The 19,478-nt window shown below is 41.6% G+C and overlaps 1 protein-coding gene across 1 annotated transcript in view; it reads right to left on the bottom strand.

Moving 5' to 3' along the window:
• rabgap1l (RAB GTPase activating protein 1-like) overlaps positions 1-19,478 on the bottom strand; it is a 127,107-nt gene that overhangs the window by 102,296 nt on the left and 5,333 nt on the right. Inside the window, exons 2-11 of the mRNA XM_069680615.1 lie at positions 19,403-19,478; positions 18,919-19,069; positions 18,198-18,402; positions 16,919-17,093; positions 16,208-16,365; positions 15,490-15,600; positions 12,290-12,356; positions 11,845-11,947; positions 10,774-10,940; positions 5,659-5,788 (exon numbers count right to left, since the gene is read on the bottom strand). The exon at positions 19,403-19,478 is cut by the window's right edge and continues 148 nt beyond it. Coding sequence (XP_069536716.1) covers positions 5,659-5,788; positions 10,774-10,940; positions 11,845-11,947; positions 12,290-12,356; positions 15,490-15,600; positions 16,208-16,365; positions 16,919-17,093; positions 18,198-18,402; positions 18,919-19,069; positions 19,403-19,478 — 1,343 coding nt within the window. The remainder of the gene's footprint in view (positions 1-5,658; positions 5,789-10,773; positions 10,941-11,844; positions 11,948-12,289; positions 12,357-15,489; positions 15,601-16,207; positions 16,366-16,918; positions 17,094-18,197; positions 18,403-18,918; positions 19,070-19,402) is intronic.

Here is a 19,478-nt window from a genome sequence, read left to right on the forward strand (position 1 = left end):
CCAGTTCTGCTGACTGATGAGGTTCTCCTTTATATGCATGTATTGCACATTATCAAACCTGCTAACACTGATGCGGCACACTCAAATGGAGGAGTGCCTGTGCAGTGCCTACACTCTCCATTATTGCTGTCCTTCTGTCTGCTGGTTCGCGAGGCAGACGAGAGGCAATCAGCACAGTGAACCACTTGTGTTTAGATGCAGTAGCACTAATTGACTGTCTGGCCTGCTCTGCTGCTGGAGAGGTGAACTGATCCCCACACAGAGACCGCCCACTGGAACAAACACACACGCACAGTCCACACAGAGGTTCACAAGATAGATCCAGCACATATACAGATCACATGAAGTTTTTCATGGTTTTTACATTAAATAAATCAATGTTAAGTCACTATCTATAGCCATGAGTAAAAACAATGGTGATTGAGCCTGTGGTGCACTGACAGGAGCACTTGCATTTGCTATGACATCAAAACAAATAGGTATCTCTCTATCTCTATGAAAACTCTTGTTTATTGATCATGGTATATGCAAACATGAACGTCGGCCATGTTTGTCTATAGTATATATGATGTTGAGACTGTATAGCATCCATGATAAGGATTTTAACACACCCTGTCACGCTTCATCTCAGTGTGTTTTCATTTTGTCACTTCCTGTTTTGTTTTGAAATTGTAAGTTGTAGTCACCAGCTGTGTTTGAAATGGCATACTATACTAGAATGTACCAGTAGTACGTACCAATTTGGCCAAAATGTAGTATGCAGTATGCAAACAAAAGCAAAATTTACACTATGCCAAAAATACCCGGATGTCGTACTCGTTCGGAAAAAATCTCCAGTATGCATCGGACCAGTCTGCCTCGCCTACCGTATCCCACAATGCAAAGCGCTGGAACGAGACAGCGGCAGTTGAAATGGAGGACGGCTGCAGCATTCGAGCAGGAGGGGCGCTATAGCTAAAGAAGCAGCGGTTTGCTTTTGGCGGGCTTTTGTTTACTTCCGCTTTCCAAAACCGGAAACTGGCGCTTGACGTAGCGTAATGCAAATAAATTTTAACAGCTCCGTACTACAGCCGAACGCAGTATGTAGTATATAGTATGCCATTTCGAACACAGCCACTGTTTTGTCTTTTAGATTTCCTGCTTCTGGTTTTTCCCACCACCTGTGTCAGCCCTGCCCTAATTGGCCTCACGTGTGTCTTGTCTTACCCTAATTGTCTTTATATACTCTGTCTTCCCTAAAGACTCTGTCTGCTTTTACCTAACCTGCCTTGTGTCGAGTAGTGCATTTGAGTCTAAGTATAAGACAAAGGATATTGTTAATCCAGTATGTTTTTTAATTCTATTCCATGCATTAGATAACTGTGTTCATTCATAAATAGTTATCACTACAAATGTTTCTTCTTCTTCTCCCTCGTCTTTAAAGGAAACAAAGGCTTAAATAAGTCATGACATGCTGATGACCTATATAAAAAAAAGCTGTAGGTGTTTCCATCATTTAAAAAAAGGTTTGCACAGAACAGAAAAATGCATCAAATCACATTTTAAGACTTTAAAACCGTGTGCGTGTGTAAGTGTGAAAGACATCACTCACTCTACAGAAGCCTTGACATTAAATAATGAATTAAGACACTTTCTTCTAGAACATGCAGCCACTATGCTGAATGCACTGCGGCTCCTATACATCCTTCGAGCCTCAGCGGGAGCTTTTCAGGTCTTTATAAATGCTTGATGAGCCCTTTCAAATGGTTCAGACCCAGCACAAAGCTGCTGCCTCTGTCCTAAGATTGGCTGAGGCCACGTGGCGAGGAAGCGTGAGCGCAACGCCACTGCCAACTTACCAGGTGATGAAAGAAATTGATGAAAGAAATTGTGAAGACGAGGGCCATTACTGTTACCTTTTAATCTGGAGAGGAGCTGTGCATTCAGTGTAGGATTACTTTCAAATAGGATCTCTCTGATGTTAAAGCCAAGTGGATTGGTTTTGCCTACTTTAAAGTGAGAGAAAATTCCCGTCTAATGCCTGGAAGATTTTCTACCTGCCATTTATTTATTCATATAGCACCAAATCAATCAAACTCTTCTCGTCAGACACAGCAGAGGACTGTGTGGACATCATCATCACAGTCTCTGTAGATGTATATGAAATCTGAGTTTTTGCACAGTAAATCAGCAACAATCAGAGCATGCTGTGAAAGAAAAATCAAATAAAAAATACAGATAATTTCTGTTTCAGGCGTCTTTTCCACATGCATCGTCCACGAAGAAAAGAAAGCTCATCCACATGAATTGAATGTGTGTGTGTGCTGGCAGCGGTGGCATCTACTCTGGGAGCGTATTCATTTCTGTACACAATGAGGCTGACCTCCAGCTCCACGGCCCTGAGCGCCTCCAATTTTCAGCGCTGGGGGAGTGGAGGGGTGTTAAAGAAAAAGCCCTCTGAATGCCTCCCATAGTGGCAGAAGAAAACAGTCAGCTGTGGCCTTGGCGGCTGACTCGTGACTTTGGGTGAGTCGGCAGATAGAAAGAGATGATTTTTTTTCCTTCTACTCTGCTAATTCCTTTTAGCACTTCAAGGTGAACAAAGTAGAAGACTATCATCAATCGACAAGAGAGTGAAGCAACACAAAAAGATGAAGATGTTTCCGTGCAACAGAATTTTGAAAAGCATTTTTACGAAAACGTTTTACTGTCAGATTTCCTTTTTTGAAAGTTTGCCGAGCCAACGTTCGTGAGCGGAGTTCAGAAGTCCACCGAAGCGCTCTGACTGTTGAATGGTAGGGTGACAGCTTAATGAACACATAAAAAATGTACAACTTCGTCCTGACAAAAATCATTAAACATGCTGCCTAAAATGTGGCGAGGGCTACTCTGCTATACCTGAACAACTGAGCCATTGATCAGGTGAAAATGCAACTTCTGCTCATATTAATAAGCTGAAACTGGGTCATGTTTTTGCACCAACAGAGTCAGTGTTGGTGCTTTTAATGTTTGTGCTGTTTCGCCTACATCCTGTTATGCCATTATTATCTTTTTTTTTTTTTTTTTTTAGATAATATTTTGGGCCTTTTATACCTGAATTTGAGAGAGAGGACAGAGGATAGTGATAGCAGGGGAAGAGAGAGTGGGGATGACACACTGCCGAGGGTGGGAGTGGAACCCAGGGCTGTCGAGCCTCTGTACATTGGGCGCGCAATTAAACCGCTGAGCTAAACCACCGCCCCCTGTTATGCATTTATTGATGGAAAAAATACCAGCTCAGCCCTGGCTTGCCACAGAAACTGGCAATATTAAAATGTAACATTTTAGTGACTTAATCCAGACCGATGACTGCATAGATGGACGACGCTTCTCCATCTGCTCTCATTGTACGAAAGTGAAGCCAAAATACCCCCTATGACATGCGTCATTTGGAGCCAGAGCTGCGCAGTAGAGATCAGCGGGTGGAGCCACCATTGCCACTTCCGCTAACCAAAACACACACTTAAATTACCGGGAAAAAAAGGCAAAGATCCCACACGTCGTCGTATTTAACAGCAGAACAGCTTCTTGTGTTGGTCTGAAGCAGACGCTAACAGATGTGGAAACTTCAATGACTGTAGTGATTGTTTGAGTTACGTCTCCTCTCGCCACTCTGCTAATTTGGAACAGATCGGCTGCAGGAGCCGCATTTGTCAACAGAGCTGTCAATCATCCTTTTGACAGCATCAAATAACTAATTTAAAATAAACTTGTCAGAAAAATTGGACTTAAATCAGCATGATAAGAACAAACTATAATGATAGAAACTATGTTTGAGAAACATTAATTTGACATGTATTTAGATTTTATAGTTTGACTCATGTCCCATCTGTTAACATGGAGGAGGCGGGCTTTGTGACCTATACTGCAGTCAGCCAGCAGGGGGCGCTCAAAATGTTTTGGCTTCACTTTTAGGGCGCTGTCATGTCGTCCATCTTTTTATACAGTCTATGTTCCAGACACTTGCTGGGCTTTTATATCACAAGCATGGATTTTAAAGTGGCTTCATTCTGACTGATGGTTCTTGGTGTCAAGCAGCCTTTCATAGAGGTTAAAAGTTAATTTGGAACAGCAAAATACTAAACAATGGTTAATAAATGACATTTAAACAAGTGACACTACATATCTAGTTGGCGAGATAATAAATTAATCATCAAAATAAAAAACTGTCCGGCCTGCTTGACTGTTGTGTGTGGGGTATTTGCTGGTAGTGTGACACTGCAGTCCTGTCCAACAGGACTGACCAGGCTCCACACAAAACCACACACACTTGATGCATGAGCACACACACACACACACACACACACACACACACACACAAGCATGCATGATCAAACAAATAGCTATCAAAGCTCCAGAGATTTTGCCTGCATTCATTTCTGTCCATAGTACAACATAGAGACACACTCACACAAAATCTGTCGTTAAACACAGAAGACATGTCCTTTCTTTCTCACACAAACACACACAAGCTCACAATCTATCCACATTTCTGTTATCACATACCACGCCACACTCACTTAGTCTCGACTCGCATAAACAGATGTTCAAACACACGCGTACATACATCCCTGCCAGTGCTTATGTGTCTGAACAAAATTACACTTCACTGTTGATTCATGTCAGCCAGTGAATGGCCTCTCGCTTTACGTCTTTGTGTTGCTAAACCTCTATCTGGAATCTGGACATGATGATCTCATCTAGATGAGGTGGCAAAAAAAAAAATCCTGGATATATGGAACTTTAAGTAAATGCTCTCTTCGACAGGCTGTGCGCTTTAAAGCGATTCTGTTGTTTTTGTACCTGTGAATGTTCATGTAAGTGTGAGGGATTTGTACAGCGCTGCACTATGTGGAGCGAGATTTGGAAGACAAATTATGTTGAGCTGTGGTTAGTGGATGCATACGTGTATATATATATATATATATATCATATATTCAATAATATATGGAGAAAGACTTAAAGAATATGTATACTGTAAAATTCGGTGTATAAGACACACTTTAATACTTTTTTTTAAATCTATAAAGTGGGCTGCATCTTACATACTGGTGCGACCAATATACCAGTATAAAATGTAGAGGGAGGTATTTTATCGTGTTACGGTATTTTACCCAGACGATGGCGCTATAATCTTGCTAAAGCTTTGTCACGGACATACGATGTCGATATCGCCAGTGCAGCCGCTACTCTCACAACAATAACCTAGCTACAGCACCGGTAGCTAGCAGGATTGCAAACTCGACATGATAAAAACAGAAGGTAGGCTATGATAATAAATTGAAATGGTGTTGAAATGACTTGTATATGTATATGTTTACATGTTTTATTAATAAATAGCTATTGAAAACCTTTTTCCCTCTGGGAGTAAAAAACAGACTGTGTCTTACATTACAGTGCGACTTTTATTCCAGATTTTAGGGTAAGTGTTTGTGTGTTTTGGGGGATGGCAATCTGATGAAGAATTCTGGGCTCTTATTAATGATGTTTAGACAGAGAGAGAGAACTGGCCTCTCAGAAATAAAAAACAAATATTGGCATTATTGGGAAATGTTTAGTACTGTGATATAGTTATAGTTATATATTACCAGAGTAAGAGCGCTGGAAACCAAGCAGCTGGGGAGAGGGAAACATTCATACCTTCATCAGCCTCCTCTTCCTCAGTGGGCGAGGCCAGTCGTCCTCTTTCTTCATTGCTTCTCTCTGCCTCCCTCTGAAGACTCACCACCTCATACACAGCATCGCTCTGACCCACCCTCTCTGGTGCCTGCTGTGTAAACACACACACACACACACACACATTTCAGATATTTTTTATCCTCAACAGAAAAACATTTCATAACAGATTTCAAAGGGATAAAATAAATCAAATAAAAAAAGATTAAATCTGTGAGAAAAATGCTTTAAAAAGGATCTCGAAGATTATCTTTTAAATAGAAAACAACTATCGATCACCCAATGAGGTAACACAATGGAGATTGAACCTATGGCCCACTGATGAAAGCCTTTGCAGTATTTTGGACTGGGTGACTTTCATGGAAAAAAAATCACAAGCAGCGTCCAGTTAGTGACGTGTTTTCCATCACCCAGCAGTGGTTGGTCTGCCAGAGAGGGTAGGCGGAGCTAAGCGGCTGTTTTTCCGGTCTCCGCAAGTGTGCGAATAAACAGTAATCTACTTAACAAACAAAGAAAAGATCGATGACTACAGATACAACTTCAAAAAAATAAATAAATAAGTGAAAATACAAAGAAAAAGAAACAAATTGGACGCTCAGATGAAGCAAACAGTCTAAAAAGGAAAGCGACCGTCAGCGAGGAAAATCAAGAGTTACAACCGGAGCCAACCGTGGACGTCACACATGCAACACTGTCTGGATATCTGGGAAGTGTGCTCCCGCAGTTACCGTTTATCGCCATAGGTGGCGCCAAAGAGAACGAAACTGAGATCTTCGGGTTATAACTTATATGATGCTAACAAGTAATATTAACCACAGAGGAACACCAAATTCATGCCAACATTATGTTGCTTATAGATTTGTACAGCTGTAACTAACCAGTATTTCCTGTAGATAAAAATGTTGATTATTATCAAATATGTCCAATAAGTGTGCTTTCTTTCACTAGTAACTACTTTGAAGAACTAACAATTAGTGCACACTAAATTGTGTATTATTTGTGAAGTCATTCATATTCCAGTCCCAGCTGCAGAGAGAACACCTGCAGTATCCTTTTGTTAGTACGAGATTGGCAGTGAGTCTCAAGTTCAACAAGACAATCAACATGACCGTCTTAGACCTGACATTGACCGACTGCCTGACCTTATCTGTCAGAGCTCACCGTCCCATCACATGACGCCAACAAAAGAAAAAGAACCAGTTTGAGGAACTATAGGAGGAGATCCACCATCAGCATCAGAGAGCTGCTGCAACTCAGCTGAGGTGAGAGTTTGCAGGTCAGACCCTCAATTAATCTGACAGCCTAGAGGATGTCACAGGAGGGAACAAAATAAAAGCACGGACAGCCAGTGGAAGCTAACAAGCTCAATGTGACTGAGTACCATCTGCACAGTGTGAAATGATGAGAGTGTTAACTTCTCCTTAAATCTGTTTATACTCATGAACCGCACGAGAGAACAAAGACACGAGCAGACTTGACCTTGAATTTCATGAGTTACTGATGTTAATTCCTGGTCTATTCAATTACTGTAGAGTTGTTGCCTCTTCTCCACCTGGTAGAAAGAATCAATGAGCCGCATTGATCCGCAGGCTTACTTGGCGTCTAATGACTAACTCAGGTCAGCGATGACGGCACAAATTGGGAGAGAATATCAAGCATGGACTTTTATTAGAGAAAATCTGAGGACGCTTCGGTAACAAATCAATTAAGGACACTGAGAGAATTGTGAGAGGAATTTGGGTCATAGACAGTTTATACACGTTATGTAAGGGTCAAGGGAGTGAGCAGGTTGTTGTCGCGGAATGGTACTTCTTCCGCTATAACAACCTGCTAACTATACATTGTCCCACTAATTACACAGCTAACTACTTAGAAAATGAATTATTTGACCACAAATATTGATTCTGAAATGATTTTATTCACTTAAAAATGATTATTTTCTGTTATCCATTTTAAAATATTCCATTAGATATAGTTACTGCTGCGTCCATAGCAACGGTTGGCCTTCTTAAAGCCTTCTTAATCACATTAAATGGAGACATTTCCACTGATGGTGAAGTAAGGCAAATTGAAGGTTTTCTGTCTCGTCACTGTCAGAGTCTGCTGCCATTTTCCTTCCTATTGACCGTCTTTAAACATCGTTGTCTCCCGTACTGTGTTCTGTTTAAAGTATACTTCATGTGCTGTCTTCAGTTTTATAATCTCTCCACTGTAGCCTAAAGTATTTGCATCTCTTAAGCTATAATGCTTTCTCTCAGCTGCTTTGTCTCTGTTCTTTTTTCCCTCCATAAACAGGATTGATATGACTACAGTTAGTCCTCCGGATTGTGTAATTGGAGGCGTATCCCTAGCAACGGTCTGTTCATCATAGCAACGGTCCGTTATCGAAAAAATAGCAGACCTCATGCCGTGATTACCCAATCAGGACCAAGTATTTAACACAGCCGTGTAATAACATATCATACATCATAAGGATTTACTATAAGAGAAACAGGGAGAAAATATGAAATACTCAAAACAGATCACCTCTGTCTCTACATTCAGTGACATGAAAACCATTTTATCTCACAAAATAACAGTTAATGTAACTTTGTAGCATCACCACCACGTGTTTTTCTATTACATAGACATTTTTAAGATAGATAGATAGATCGTTTTTATCCGCAGCAGAAATATATTTGTGACTGTTTTTTTATTGTTTAAATATCTGATAATCTTTTACAAACTAAACATCTTATTATTGGGAATGAATTCAACATTTATTCAGTCCTCGCCTTGGCTTACTCCTCGGCTTGTCTGAATCCTGTCTTGACTTTAACCTACAAGGACACAATCTTGAAATCAACTTGACACAGACCAGCCTGCCTAGAGCTGCAGCAGGTTTGTTTCCCAGTACAGCAGGCTCCACATTCATTTTCCAGTGAAGAAGAAACAGAAAACATTCGGAGAAGTTGGCGCAGATAATGACTCCCTGAGCCTGAAGCTGCCTAATGACAGTTTTAGGCAAAATAACACAATGGGACTACATATTTCATTTGTGTGCGTATCACCTCCGATTGCCATCTTCCCCAAAAACCTCCACACAATATTATCTTTTAATTAGCTCTTAACCACAGCACCGGTCCAACACTCCTCCTTTTACTGAGGAGATAACTAGAGAGGCAATCAGGCGTACGAGTCAGACCGCCGCTGTTAATTACCGCACTGCCAATAATGAGACAGAGCCTCTTATTAGCTCCCTACAATCCAAAGCTTCCCCACACTCCACTGCTTCGCCAGCTCCCCACGGCCTCCTAAAGGGAGATCTGCGTTTTAACAGCGGAGAGGAAGATTACAGCCCAACTGCATTTTTCTAAGCACCTGCAGAAACTGCTCAGGCTGGGTGTCTTTTTTTGTGTTGGTTGCAGGGAAGAAATGTGCTTTCTTTTCTCTCTTTCAGCACTTTTTTTTTTTTATCAGACAAGTCCTCTTCACTGCCCATCCACTAGCTCCACTTTCCCCTTGTCTTTGTGGAGAGTTGGGCTGAGTTGGGAAGTGCTGCTGTTTGGGCTGTAAAGACCTTTGAGACAGGCAGTATGTGATTTTGGGCTATCTCAGTAAACCATACCTCACTTAAATAAGCTTGTGAAAGCAAAATGGCTAAAATCTTGCTGTGCCAAAGATCTCTACTCAGACTTGTTCAGTGAATTTATTTATGTAAATAAATATTAAAGTAATAATCTCAAAGATCTCAGTTTCTTCTCTTTGGCAGCACCTGTGGCGATAAACGGTAATTAGGGGAGCACACTTCCCAGATATCCAGACAGTGCTGCATGTGTGACGTCCACGTTGGCTCCGGTTGTAACTCTTGATTTTCCTCGCTAATGGTCGCTTTCTTTTTTAGGGCCCGATCAGACAGAACGCAGTTTGCAGGCTGTAAAATGCGAGGCGCACCGCAATGTCTTTTTTGTGGAAGTAAACACCCGATCAGACAGAGCGCGTTTTAGCAGCAGGGGGCGGCTTTTTTTTCCCTACTGTTGATAAGGCAACCACCGAATCATTAGCTGTCATTAACCTAACCGTTACATTGTAAACTGACAGAAGGCTCGCCTCTCCTTTCATCCGATTGGACAATGAGTTGAAGTTTTTTCAACTCAAAGCGCTCGTCGCGTTTTCTCAGAAACGCGAGGCGCACAGAGTGGAAAAAAGCGAGGCGCTCTGCAAAGCAAAAGCAACGTGCAAAAAGCGTCCCTTTCATTGAAAACAATGACAAAAAAGCAGCCCCCAGCTGCTAAAACGTGTCCTGTCTGATCGGGCCCTTAGACTGTTTGCCTTCATCTGAGCGTCGAATTTGTTTCTTTTTCTTTGTATTTTCACTTTTTTTTTAACTTGTATCTGTAGTCATCCATCTTTTCTTTGTTTGTTCAGCCATAGTAGATTACTGTTTACTCGCAACACTTGCAGAGACCGGAAAAGCTTAGCTACGCCTACCCTCTCGTCACTAACTGGGCGCCACTTGTGATTTCTTCCACGAAAGTCGCACCAGACACCCAGTCCGTAATGATGCAAATGCAAAGGCTTTCATCAGTGGGCCATAGGCGCAATCACCATTGTGTTACGTCATTCTGTGATAGATGGTGACTTAACAGACTTTATTTAAATGAAGGTCTTCAAGATTATTACTTTAACATGTACTTATTACAGGGTGCCAGTCCAGTGCTCAGTGTTTAAAATCACGCGTCCCATATGCAGAGGCTACGGTCCTCGGTGTTGCGCCCCCGGGTTCGTCTCCCACCCTCGTCCCTGTGCTGCGTGTCATCCCTACTCTCTCTTCCCCTGCTTCCCACACTATCCACTCTCCTCTCCCTTTAAATAAAGGCATAAAAAGGCCAAATAAAGTCATTTTGTAAAAAAAATTCACTTATTACAACCTAGATTCTAAAAACAAACAATGCTGTGTGGAACGTTTGGCGCCTGCAAACCAGCCGGTCTACAAAGCAGAAGCCCAACAACTACTAAAGCTTCCAAGGACTGAAGACAGAAACATCGTGATATGTAAAGTATGAAAAAAGGCAACAGGACAGGATGGAGGAGGCTTACCTGTCTGAGTTTGAGGTAGAAGGTCTCACTGAAGGTCTTTCGGCTGAAGTACCAGAAGCGCTCGTTTGATGGATACACTCTGACCAGAGTCTCCATCAGGAAGCGAACTGGCTCCACCACCTCGGTGACGACCAGGTCTGCTGCCACTGTCATGAAGACCTGCTTATCTGGAGCAAACATAAGAGATAGAAAGCAGCATTAAAAAAATAATAGAAACAATGATTACTGTGGATATATCATGAGAGAGTCCTTTGTTTCTTTCATTTTATTACATATTAATAAATCTAAGTGAAAGAGACCACTGACTTCATTCAGTGAGGACAAAAAGCTAGGTGCACTGCTTAGCAATCAAACCCGGTAATGAATTGTCCTCCATCCAAAAGCTGGAACACATGAGTCAATCTTTATGAACCTCTTCGGTGGAAAAAGGCCCAAAGCTTCCTTTAAGATGGCAATGTTTTTTTTTGTCTTTATTAAAAATTAGAGGTATTAAAACAATGATTTTACAATGAATATAGACATCCATTAATTTAACTCTAAAAGAATCACCTGACTGGCTTCTGCTTGGAGGCAGAAAATCCACATCATTTATCCTGTGGGGACGCCACACCCCCTAGTGGATAAAGACTTAACGTCTGAAGCTAAAACTACTGCCTTGTTGATATTTTGGTGCATGATTTTTATCATGTTAATTTATGTAATGTTATGTTTTTAGGTTTTAGACTATATAAATAAACCCTCCCCCTTTCTCTAACATATTTACTATATACATTAAATAGTATATCATTTGTGTGCGCAACAGAATTGTGGTCCATGTCAGAGCATTTAATACCTTTATTGTTTTTAAACCAATCCCACACACAAGAGTTCACACATGTCACAGGTAGAAAGGGCAGTGTTAAACAGCCCTGTGCTTTTTCCCATCATGCCCTTTGTTATCACCTACTGCTGTGAGGAGCCTCGTCATGCAGAACAAAGAGCCATTAATAGAAGCAAAGAAGAATACCAGAGAGGACTGCAAAGTGAACTGAAGAATTTTTTTTCACTCATTTTACAGCTGCAAAATCTCACCTTTAGGCGTGTCTTCATTCAGAGGCTGGAAGGCCGGCATGTTGGGGTTCCAAGTTCCCGTGATCACGTAGGCCTTCCCATCCGAGCTCTTCCCCATCGACTCCTGTGTTGGTATTCATGTTTTGCTTATGTTTAAATCTCATCGTGAGATATAATTGCATAACATTTCAAGCTTGTGTAAATGACTAATGTGAAACATAAATACAGGCATGTTAAACATATAAACTGAGACACAGAGGAGAAAGGAAAACAAGCCTGAAGTACTGTACTTGGTCATGAATAGATAATAAGCCTACAGGTCTGTTTACTCCGGAGATGCTAATTTAGTTCCTAATGAAAAAATAAAAAGGCCGGTATGTTAACTGATAAGGCAGGTACACTACTCTCGACTATGAGGTAATGTGAACTGAGTCTTGCCGATAAAATGAGCTAAAGTTCAGCTCACCATGTCCAGTAGGTGCATGTCACTGTTGCAGACTTTCTGTCCTGGACTCAGCAGCATCCCAAAGCACCTAGATGGAAGACACAGGAGGGGAAATAACAAATCAATTCCACTGCAGGGTTACAGTCTGCACCGAGCAGCAGAGTGAGTCACGTTAGTTGGGAAGGAAGCGGTAACAAGACATCTTAATAAGTGATGTTAATGCATTATATTCTTTCAGGCATTTCAGGAAATACGTTTGCATGCTGAAAATACATCAACAGTCAGTAATGTGCATTGTTCGAATTGAAATGGTTAAGCAATCGTTTATCACACTCAAGGTCGACAATATTCAGTACAACATCCTGACCTCCAGTGTTATCTTGCTTGCTTTTATAAAACAATGCAAGAGGCAAATAGTAGTAAAAATCAACAACAGATCTTTTTTTTTCCTCCACAAACTAGTTCCACAACTTAACTGAAAGTGGACTTTTGTTGCCAAGCAACCCAAACATTCTCCTGCACTCTGTGTCTACAGGTTACAACAGATCAGCTGATTTTATCATGCACATGTATCTGTTTATTTTAATTTATCATCAACCAGTGAAATAAGAGTCTGCTGTGTGATTCAGAGGTACCAGATGGATTCATGTAGACATACACGGTCTGCTGTAATGTTAATTAAGAGTATTCAGAACACCTGGCTGAGGCGGAGTGATACACAGAGTGAAAAGTCCCAGGGATGTTGTTCTCTATATCAGCACTAATGGAATGCCTCTTGTCCAATCAGATCACTTTGTCAGAACTAACTGTTGTCTAATCATAAATATATCATATTAGGCAAAAAATTACATTGATAACCTGTTTCACTCGATAGAATGTAGGTTTCCATGTCTAAGCCCCTCAGAGGTAATAAACTCTCGGCTGTCCCTGCAACTGCTGCAGAGGTTGTGATATAGTCTGATCCATTCAATGATGCTCATACAGAAAAGTGCTGCACAGAAACACGGGGGGAGTTTTAATCTGATACACATGACAAACTTAAGTGTTACTCTTACACATATCTGAAGGTCCTTTATGAAATTCTTGCTGAAACTGTCTGTTCTCTGTTCCCACAGTAATATGACCCACATCCGATGTACACTGAAGCAACATTGTTAAAGTCATTTCCTCTTCATCACACACTTTCAACATAACCACTTATTACAGTTGAGTTCCTTCACCTCTAGGTTGGAGGTCTCATCAGGTAGTCAGTATGGGAATCTCTAAATTTCAGAAATGTTCATTACATAAGAATATATCAAAGCCCCCCTCCAGTGAAAATCAAGTGTTGAACCTTGTAAACATCTCCATGTGGTGTTTTTCATGTGCTACAAGACATATCAGGGACAACATAAGTAGTCATCTCCATGGCTGGGCCTGTCTGCCTTTAAACTGCAGTGTACCAAGGACAGGCTGAACAACACGTTTTCAGATTGGCAGGTTTGAGACAAACCTGAGGAGCCAATCCTGTTAATGGACGGGGCGACGCTATGCATATCATCATGTGTAACCTATGGCAACCACTTCAGCGATGCGCGAGCCAGCTGTAACCGCCATTGTAATTTTTGCAAACTCACCCCTGACTTCTAACGTTAACGTTACTACTGCTAATTACTACATTTCAAGCTTGCTAAGTTTCAACAAGTTTACAAAGAGGAATTTCCACAGGACTTTAAGTGTGTATTGAAAGACTTCGAGGTTCTGCTGCTCAAAGGTAACGCAGAACAATATGCATCCATACAACTCACACACTTTAATTTGAATATTAAACTCTTAAGACCGAGTCTCATACAGAAATGAATATTAATGACACAGAGCTTTGTCAAACATGAACACAATAGGGGTTTCTGTTGACACTAAAAATAAAGGAGAGGGCAGGTGTCTGTCTGCCTCTGATAGCAATAGGAGGTGAGGGAATAAAGAAGAAAAGGAGGAGTGATTAAGATGACCTAGTTCTTTAGTGCTGCTGTGCTGCTGGAGCATATAACGCATAGAAGGAAGAGAGACTGCAGGAAGTAGAAAGTGGTTAAAGTATAAAGTTCTCCTCTTTTGGGAAGTTATTTTTATTATAGTCTGTGTTGGTCGCTTGTGGCTTCTTGCTATTTTTTGCACACACTGCATGTTTACATTATCATTAAGTCATTTAAGGCAGTCTTTCATTTGGAAAACTGTTGTAAAATGTACCATAATGACATCCAAATACAAGATTGTGCTGTGTGTATACTCAGCATATTTAGAGCAGTGTTTTTGAACTCTGCATCATTACCTACTTTTGTTCAGCTCATTTGTCCTGGTGAGACAGCTGCTGTGGTGCAGTATGAAGACAGCTTAATAAGCAACTCTCTTCTCAAAGTAAGAAAAGTCAAAAAGTACAAAACACAATTCTAGGAAGGAAAGGCTTAGTGGGAGTAGGTAGAAATGTGATGGCCAGCTATTCCAAGGATTTTAAAGATGGAAAACTTAAAGGGCCAGTTCGCCCATTTGCAACCTCAGTCCTATCATGCTATTATGGGGAGCTAATGTCGTTATAGTATAAAAAAAATGCAATTTCGCTCTGTGCCTTTGGAGGACGCTATCTGCTTCTCCAATGGGCCCTGTAAAACCTCCCCCAGACTACGTAAAACGCGCCATCTGTCAGACGCCAGGGAGCTCACTAAACTACACGTCCTGAATCTAGGACGCCCGCCTCCGATGTCATGCCTCATTCAAAATTGTCAGGTTTGAAATGTAAACTGCAGACCCCAAAATTTGTTTGACAATTCACCGGTATATTCTTGTAGTATTTCAGATTCTGTGCCGCTCTGAGCCGTTGCCTGTAGAGAAAGGTTAGTATTTCAGTCCAGCGTCTCTCGCTGGGCCGTTCCTTTCAGAGGGAGGGGCGCAATGCACGCTGGGTGTTGTAGGAATGTAGAATGGGCGAAACCACAAGCTGTTTGTACAACTTTCTCCACAGCTATGGGGCCGATTTCAAATATTATTGCTTCTATTGATTGCAGAGAACGCCAGCTTTGACTGACAGGGGCTTTTCCAGAGGCCAATTGCTCCTTTAACCGTATACAGCAGTTAAGATGAAATGTAACAAATGTAGAGCAAAAGCTGTGATACCAACCTCAACAAAGATCCCTTAGTGTAACTTTGCTAGGACTTTGTCATGCATCATCCCTTTTAACAGATATCCTCACCTCTCAATTCCCAGCTCCTTGTTGCACATTTGCTGAACTGAAACCACGACCTTCTTCTGAACTCCCTGTCGGAGCTTGAAGTAGAACTTATCTCTGTCCTTAGGCACCGGACTGTGGAGAGGAAGAGAGGGGGAGGGGTATCATACAGAGCCTTAAGGACTGAGACGTGATGCAATTCTGATACTGCCATGTACTGCCATGTCCTCTGATGCAGTTTTACAGGCATTATGAATTTATTTTCTATTACATTATTGTTCTTATCTGTCTTAATGCCAGTTTCTTTGTTATAGAAAGATTTATCACCTTAGCCTAACCCAGTTAACGATAAAATATGACATGTCTTCCCTCTAGTCTTCTGAGTGTATTATATATTACAGGCGTCTGCTGCACCAGAACAGTTATTAGGTCATTTTATTTTAGAAGAGAACAGAAAATGAAAATCCATCTCTAAAATATTTGATATATGATGTCTTACTGCTGATAAGCTCTAAGCTCTTTACGGATGATCAGTTACAGTCATATAAAACACCACTCAGGGAGCCAATTATCGCTTTTCAGTTCAACATATCCGTGATACATGAGAAAAATGCTGTAGCACTGTTATTCCTCTTTCATACATAATGTGGAAGATATAAATGTTACTGTTAAATTAGACTCACTGACACCTGTATTATTAATTTGGAGTGTGCTTATCTTTGTGTCTGTTTGGACCATGTACCTGAAGTTGCCCTTGCCATCGTCCTCTTTGACCTCCAGCGAAACAGTGAAGGTGTAGAGGTCGCTGTCGGGCGGACTTGACAGCGCCGTGTCCCTGATGTCCGACGGCCGTGAAGAACGCTTGAAGGCTGTGGAGAAACTGTACAGGATACGGCTGACCTGGATGGAAAAGGAGAAGAAACACGAAAGCTTTAAACACAGAAAGAAAAGGAAGTAGACTAGAGAAAAGGAGGAGGAGCAAAACTGAGGACTATTAATTCATAGATTTAGGAAACTAATAGACAGAAATAAAACTAGTGATAAATCCAGGAGTAGAAAAGGCTGGAGATGATTGGGAAAATAAAAAGACGACAACAGTGCCCTCAGCTGGTTTATCAGTGAAATTGCTCACTGACTTTTAAAAGATATTGTGTCAGTGGAGTGCAAAAATTATGAAAAGCTCCTCCATATTTTACCCTAACCAAAACATGTTTGAACCACTGTGTTTCCTGCTCCAAACAGCTCTTCTAAAACGTGCAACTTTTAGTATAAATTCACAAAATAAGTTACACTTTCTGGTCACTGAACAGCCAATCATCTAGTGTCCAAAGTAAATCAAGCAGTCCACACCGTACCTTAAGTTATGGTATTAAGGGCTCAAAGGCGGAGTGAAAACTATGTGGATACAGTTTGTAATGTGGGATCTACTGTATATTGTATGCATGTAACTCACAGCCTCTTTGATCTGGCAGGAGAAAACGTGAATCTGGAAGTCCTCGGAGCTCCGGTAACTCTCGGTGAAGGAGAAGCAGTCACTCTCCACAGAACCCTCCTGTCCACGAGCACAGAACAACACTTTGTAGATGGGAAAGGAGGCGATCTCTGTGCCCGAGGCCTGGTCCACAATCCTGAGGAGAGTTAGTTTATTTTACACGTCAGAATGATGCTTTGGTTCCAACATTACAATCACTGTAACAATAGATGGAATATAATAATTCTTTTAGCATTTAATGTGTTTTTTAATTATTGTTTATTACTTTGGGATCAACATATGTAGTAAAGCGGTCATGTCAACATTTTCACTGTGGTAAAAACAAAAGTCTCATTTCCTTTTTTAGAGTACCTCAATATTCCCTTTTCCTGTTTTCATTATGAAAGTTTCTCTAAACTCATGTCATATCCACACATCTGTGCTTCTGCTTGCAAACTGACATCATAGCTAATACATTTCTTTAACAAGCACATAATCCATGATTATTAATGATTGATCTCCTAGCTTGAATATACAGCTGCTTTGGGCCCCGTGTCCACATAGCAACTTTTTCTGGCAGGGTGCTGGGGAGCGCTGGGATGAAGCGCTTGTGCGCTGAGAGAAAAATGCCGGTTTTGTTTCTATGACAACAATAAGTTGAAAACGCGTAGGGTGATAAAAGCCCAACACTTGCCAGCAACATTTAGTGTCTGATCTGCTTCCACAAATGGGCTTTTCAGTCTATATTGTTATTCTGTTTGTTTGTCATATACAGCTCCGAGTAGACAGAAACTGCCAAAACAAGTTGGGTGACGAGTGGCGTCCCATTTGATTGGCTGCCTGAAAAAAGCAGCAGTGACAACTCAAGCGCTTTCCTGACAAGTTCTGAGATTTTCAACTCGAAGCGCTTGGAACGGCGGCACAAAAAAAGGCGGAGCGCTCTGAAAACAGACGCTTTTTCTCTCGGCAGCCGCATACGCTCTCTCTCCTCATTGGGAACGATTAAAAAAAAAACGCTGGCGCTCAGAGAAAGGCGTTGTGGACACGGGGCCTTACTAAGCTATTCCAGATATAGTAAAGTTCAGAGTCTGTTGTTCTTTATTCTCCCTGAACAAACTCAGCCAAAATGTGGTTTAAATTTGTATAAATATACCAAAAGCAACTTCTCTTTTCTTTCTTTAGCTTCTTCAATGTTCCCTTTATTATACGCCATCAACCCAGTTCTCCACAACTACAGTCTTTGCCTGAATGTGTGGCTGACCTGACAGAGCCGTCTGGTCCACAGGGGACGTGCAGGGTGATGGGGATGGGGATGGCGCTTTCAGCTCGCAGGGTGGCCATTGCCCGCTGTGCCTCTGCCTCATTGCGAGGGGCTTTGACCCAGGTGCAGCCAAGGTAGGACAACTTGTTGAACTGGACACTGTCCTCCTCTGGAGCTGTGGGGCTGGATGGTGCTGGAGATGCTTCTGTGGACACACGGAAAGGTTGTGATATAGTTAATTGTATGTAGTGAGTTGAAAGACTTCCTTTAGAGTTGCTGTCTCCATTCCTGATGCTTCTATAGGTCTAACAAAATTCATATCCTGTAGTCTGACAGCACATCAACAGGTTAGTGCGTTTTAGAGGGGGGATAAACAGAGAGAACAACATCTTACAAACACAACTGAGAATATGTAAAGATATGCAGAAGGTAGGAGAGAACTACACAGGAAGTTGGGCATGGGGGGGTCTTCTCTAAAATGAACTTTGACCTTGTACTTTCACACTTTGCAAACAGGAAGCAGAACAATGAGCGCAGCAGCTGGACTTCCACTGCTGACTGACTGTTACTCTGCACCACATTAACCATTTCCTGTAAGTTAACTCAGCGGTAATGCAGCAAAAGACACAGGCGTCACTGAAGATGTGAAGAAATAAGTTGTAAAAAAACTGACAGGTTGTAACTGCCTGCGAGTAAACACAATGACTGTGAATGGAGCAACCTGCAGGGCGGGGCTCCAGGACTCGGCTCTCTGGGTCCCTGTGCTTCTCCATCTTTTCCACGCTGCTCTTCTCCACCTTCACCTCATCATCGTCGTCATCCAACAGCTCCTCCATAGCTTTCTCCAGCTGCTCATTCCCGTTCCAAGACATCTGTATGAGAGAGAGAAGAGAAAAGGGAATACAGGATGAGGTCAGAGAGAACAGGTGATGAAACAGGCTGAGGATAAACAGAGAGGAGCTTCCTGTACTGAGTCAATGCTCTGGCAAAGAAAATGCTGATCAACTTGTTTCCATTTGGTGTCAACATGCTTTCTTTGGCTTTAATCAGATAAAAAACAAGTGTGTCAAAAGACACATTTGGACAAGTTAAAATTAAGGTTGCTCACAGAATCTAGGATAAGAGGGACGGCAAAAAAGTTGTTTCAGCTGTTGTGCATGTACTGAGCTGCTCCATGTTGAGCCCTTCTGTGATCATTTTCTGACCTTGAGTCTTGGTTTGCCTCCTGATCCTTGTGGCGACCCAGCAGCACTTGACTGGACCAGAACAAACTCCTCGCTG

The sequence above is a fragment of the Semicossyphus pulcher genome, unplaced genomic scaffold (assembly GCF_022749685.1).
Source record: "Semicossyphus pulcher isolate SPU_LCO1_2020_fin unplaced genomic scaffold, fSemPul1.0.p SCAF_4, whole genome shotgun sequence".
NCBI lineage: Eukaryota > Metazoa > Chordata > Actinopteri > Labriformes > Labridae > Semicossyphus > Semicossyphus pulcher.